The sequence below is a fragment of the Carassius carassius genome, chromosome 27, assembly GCF_963082965.1.
Source record: "Carassius carassius chromosome 27, fCarCar2.1, whole genome shotgun sequence".
Lineage (NCBI taxonomy): Eukaryota > Metazoa > Chordata > Actinopteri > Cypriniformes > Cyprinidae > Carassius > Carassius carassius.
The window spans coordinates 16,493,437-16,498,648 of NC_081781.1; the positions used below are offsets into that span (position 1 = coordinate 16,493,437).

Sequence of the window (5,212 nt, forward strand, 5' to 3'; positions counted from 1 at the left end):
TGTGGTATTTTGTAGAAATGTAGAAAGGCTTCAGTATAATATCAATTTGAACATAAGTTGCACATTGTTACTTTTGACCCCATGGGTTGGGACGAAAGTAACACACAGGTGGTTTAAAAGTAACACAACAATATAAGCTAGATTTATTTTCTGTTACTCTTATTTTTATTAAGTATACCTGACTATGACCTTGTAAATATGTAACTGCAAACATATTCTGTCTTTTATTTTTGTAAAAATTTTTATTAAATTACATATTTATATTTATATTTTTATTTTAAATTTAAGTTTCATCAAATGTCTCAAAACCCGACTGTAAAAACTTTATTTTTTTATTTTTTTATTTCAGTGTATTTTTATAAAACATTTTTTCAACAGAATGAACAATATAATAATTAAATTACATTGGCATAATATAAATTCTAAACATAATGTAACAGTAGGCCTATTCATGTTTCCATCCAGTTGTTTTTATGCATAAATTCAAAATGTGCATTAAAACATCTGGAAACACTGCAAATTCATAGCTGGAGGTGTAAAAGCTAAGGTATGGCTAAAACCTAAATATAACTAAGGTAAATGCGAGGTAGGAGCTGCCCAGATGTTCCTCTATGTCCAGAAACGCTCTCTCATAAACATCTGGATAAAACCAGACCACTGTTTGTCTTTCTGACCCTCACTCAGACATATTCTTTTGGTATAATATGACATAAACATTTTAATAAATGATGCAAGACACAGAAATTCACAGAATAACATGTACCGGAACAAAATAAATACTTCTTGTCACTGTAGCGGGACAAAAGTAACAACTGTTACTTTCGTCCCGACAGGAACTCCTGGCATTTAAACCTGATTTACTTTTATACTAAAAAACTTTGATAATGCAAACTTTAGGATGTGTTAAAGCACTAAATAACCTGTAGATTGATCATTACTGTGACACATGAAACAAAAAAACAACACAACTAATTAAAAAAATTACCGCTTCAATAATTTACTTTTTGTACTCGAAAACAGTTTTACCGACCTAACTGCGGGAAATGATGAGGAAATCACGTGATATTTCTCAGCTCCATCAAGGATTGAATGCTGAATTTACCGTCATAGCTGATAATGCAAATGAAGTAATAGGCTCTGAGAAAATCGCTTTGTTACTTTCGTCCCACGTTACTTTCGCCCCGGTTCTCCCCTATATTTTTTATGTCCTGATTGAGCAACATCTATTTCAGACCATCCAAGATCGCACAAATATGTTTTTTACCGTTTCCGTGAAAATGTTGTATACCAAATTAATAATTCATTTAACCACCGTTTATAATTACCTACTTCAAAATGAATGCTGCTAACGAAATAATTGTTGCAATATTTGCAGTTAGCTACTTTACGAATAAAAACACTATAACTTAATTATATAAGCAATGAATAACTGTATAAGGCGAATAATGAATACAAAGTTTAAATCTTTGTCAGTATATATATATATATATATATATAATATGTTGAGGTCGTGTTCGGCTGATGTTTATCACGTTTATGATGTTCGCTACTGTAATGAACGTAGCTTTTTAATAAGTAGTGGAAATTCCCGACACTTTCATGACGTCATGAGATTCTCTGACACTTTAGCCATTGATTTTGTTATGTTTTGAAAAATGTTTCGTACTTCTGCATGCGACCTAATGACGTCACTTTTAGAATTTTCGCCAGCATATATAAAAGGCGCGATTCTCTCCTGCTCATTTGAAGGTTTTAAGTAGTCGGATATCAAAGTCCTGTAAAAGTAGAGCAGTATTGTCGGTAACCTGTGTAAAAATGGGCCTATTAAGCAAGGCACTGAATAGTCTAAGGACTTTGTTAAAGAGGACATCCCAACCCCATCCTGATCAGGATAATGAGGCCCCTGTTGGGGCTTGTGTGGCTGATGGTGGTGGTGGTAGTGAGGCAGGGAAAGAAAATAATATGAGAGAAAGGAAGAGGTTTCGGAGGTGGCACTTAAGAAGAAAAAAGTACAGTGTTGCTAAGGCTGAGAAGCTGTACCAGACTTCTGTATTGGGAACAGGAGCATACCGGAGGCATAGTCAAAGTAAAATTAAATTTTTCTTAAACAGTTACTTTGTTATTGGTTTTGCTTAATGTGTGACTTTTAAATAATGGAAACTAAAATGAACAACTGGAATGAAATTATGTTGTGCATTTTTTATCTGAGTTTGATGTTAGATAACTTTCTTAGGTGTCATTGCCAAGCCACTAAATATTTAATTAAGATCTAAAATATAAATTTACATCATCTAGAAAACTTAGCTTTTTCAAATTGCAAAAAAAAGAAAAAAAAAGTCCCTCTAAGTGAAGAAACAATTAAACATGGATTGCAATTTAATAATCATAATATTTTATTCTTTATTTGCATTCTAGGCCTCAAGGAACTGACCCCCACTGCTGAGTACACTGAAGATGTCCTTCAACCGGCGGTCCTCAACATGTCAGTGTGTTCATCAGCAGGTAAAGACACTAGCTCTCCAGTGCATCTGTCAGATGATGACAGCTTTGTCTCTGCAGTGACCTCCATAGCACACAGTGCCATTGCCTGTCCAGTTGCAGATGAGGACATTGCCTCTTCGGGGAGTCTCATAGTACATCAGGACGTTAACTCTGCTTTGAGACCCAAAGCAGAGAGGGACGTTGCCTCTGTAGAGCATTCCAAAATAGATGAGGGCATTGCCCGTGCAGTGCTTCCCAAAGAAGATGGGGGCATTGCCTCTGCAAGGCATCCTCAAGTAGATATGGGCATTGCCAGTGCTGTGTGTACTCCAGTAGACTCCGTTGCAACAGGAGAGCTGGACAAAGGTAACTTTTTACTGCTATACCCCAAAACAGCTGTAATATGTACAGTAAGTTTTTGTAATACATTCTATCACCATTTAGCTTTGTTGCAGTTAATTTAAATGATCCTCCAGTGTGTCAAATGAATTTTTATTATAAAATTAATAAGAATTAAATTTTCTGTCAATTTTTCTGTCAACAGATCATATTTGTTGGCGGTACAAATTTGGTGGCAGGCTGGGTGAAGGAGGATTTGGGTCAGTGCGAAAAGGGACTCGTGTTAAGGATGGTCTTAAGGTATTTAGTCTTTTTACTTCCTTTTGAATTAATCTCATATTCACTATTTAGATAACTTAACTTTTTAAGACTGACCAAACACTTTATTAGGTTTTAATTTAGTGCTTGTTGATGTACTTCTCTTCAGAATTAATGTCTGGAATTAAATAATCTCTGTACACATGTTAATTGTTTATTCCTTTTTTTGGTAATCAGGTGGCTGTGAAATATGTCAAAAAGACGAAACACACTAAATATATCAGCACTGTGAGTATGCTTCGCTCTCTGCATTCTTCTTCTCATTCACTGTTTACCATCTCATAATCCCATCTCATATTGATGTTAATCACATTTCAATAGGCAAACTTCCTTTGACGAACCATGTGGCAAATGACTTCAATCTAATGATAATTTTTTCATTTTTTCAGGCTTTTCACCCCGAACCTCTTCCTTTAGAGATTGCGTTGGCAGTCATCATCAATAGGAAACCCAGCTGTCCACATATAATTGAAATGCTGGACTGGCAGGACGACCCAGACTACTACTTAATAGTCATGGAGCGCCCCGTGCCAAGCATGGATATGGCAAAACTTTTGAAATGCAGCGGAGGTGTCCTCAACGAGCAGATAGCACAGTACCTCATGTGGCAAGTCATTTATGCCACTAACTTTTGCTGCAATCGTGGCGTTTTCCATCGTGACATCAAGCTGGAAAATGTGCTTGTGAACCCGACAACTTTGGAGATCAAATTGATTGACTTTGGGTGTGGGAACCTCGTGAAGGATTCAGGCTACAGCACCTGCTGTGGTAAGTATTACGCATCGCTTTGCTATCAGATTGATTAGCTCACTCAGATGCATTCTGTATGTAGTCAACAGGCTTGTGTTATAAACATCTAACAAAATTTCTTTCCCCCAGGTACAAAACCATACCTCCCTCCAGAATATCATGACAGAGGCAGATATCACGCAAAGCCCGCAACAGTGTATTCATTAGGGGTGCTCTTGTTTACAATGCTGAATGGGCGTTTTCCAAAAGCCAGAGACTTGTACTGCTTGGGCAGCAACCAGTCTGTATTTGAGGTGTCACAAGGTAAGATTTTCAGCTAAGTATTAATGATTATGTAGCATGTATAAAGCTAAAGATAGCATGTGTAAAGTAAAGATAATAATCAAATATCTCTCATCTATTTTCTGCACAGAGTGCATCCAATTTTTATGGGCTTGTCTGCAGCGTCATCCAGAGCACAGGATTGCCCTGGAGCAGATGCTTTACCATGACTGGTTTGTGTTGGGTTTTCCCAATCCCCTGCCAATTAACCGGAACGCATCTAAACAGCATTCACGTTATCGATGAGAAGTACAGTATGTTTATACTGTTAGTGTTGTTACTGGCAAGATGACATAAGTGGCCTTTCCATGCCTCGGCTGAGGCCTTATTACTAGAAAAATCATGTATTTAGAGATGCATGTATATTTTTTCAAGTAGTTTTATACTTTTTCTATTTAAAATATTTATTTTAACATCCCTTCACGTAGGCCTTATTTTAACATCCCTTCAGTAGGCATTCTTTTGTAATACATTTTATGTCTAAAATATTTATTTAAAAAAATGGTTAAATATGTTAGGGATCCTAAAATGTTGTTTTAACAAAAATAAAGTATATTGAATATATTGTACATGGTTGTATACTTTTTCAATTTAAAATATTTATTATAACATCCTTTTACTTAGAATTTATTACAGGCTTAGGGATGTAAACATATTTATATATAAATAATATATATTTCTTATAATAATAAATATATATTAATGGTAACCCTGACAGTGCCGGTCCCAAGCCCAGATAAAAGGAAGAGGGTTGGCTGTGGGGCCAAACGTCAAGCAAACCTCAGTTATATTTAATCGTGACAAGAAAGTCCAATTGCAGATGTATGGTCTCTTTTAGAAATCGATTACTCAAATAAAAACATGGAATGTTAGAAACCTTTACCAGACTGGTAAACTCATCTAACTGCAGAACTTTGAGGACTACCGGCTTGATATTTTTGTGTAATGCTAATGGGGAACACCTGGTTGTGTTAAGCCCTAAGAAAGGGATTATGGGAAATGG

General features: G+C 35.8%; 1 protein-coding gene across 2 annotated transcripts; it reads left to right on the forward strand.

Annotated features, from left to right (window-relative positions):
• The first annotated feature begins 1,708 nt into the window (after window positions 1–1,708).
• Window positions 1,709–4,639, forward strand: LOC132107297 (serine/threonine-protein kinase pim-2-like). 2 transcript variants are annotated; one of them, XM_059513535.1, is made up of 8 exons: window positions 1,709–2,086; window positions 2,416–2,502; window positions 2,596–2,847; window positions 3,026–3,120; window positions 3,316–3,366; window positions 3,528–3,906; window positions 4,018–4,191; window positions 4,301–4,639. In XM_059513535.1, the coding sequence occupies exons 1-8, from the start codon at window positions 1,816–1,818 to the stop codon at window positions 4,453–4,455; spliced, it is 1,464 nt and encodes a 487-aa protein (XP_059369518.1). In that variant the 5' UTR covers window positions 1,709–1,815; the 3' UTR covers window positions 4,456–4,639. The 2 variants fall into 2 exon arrangements, with proteins under 2 accessions (XP_059369518.1, XP_059369517.1); XM_059513534.1 differs by having other exon boundaries at window positions 2,416–2,847.
• Window positions 4,640–5,212: the final 573 nt, after the last annotated feature.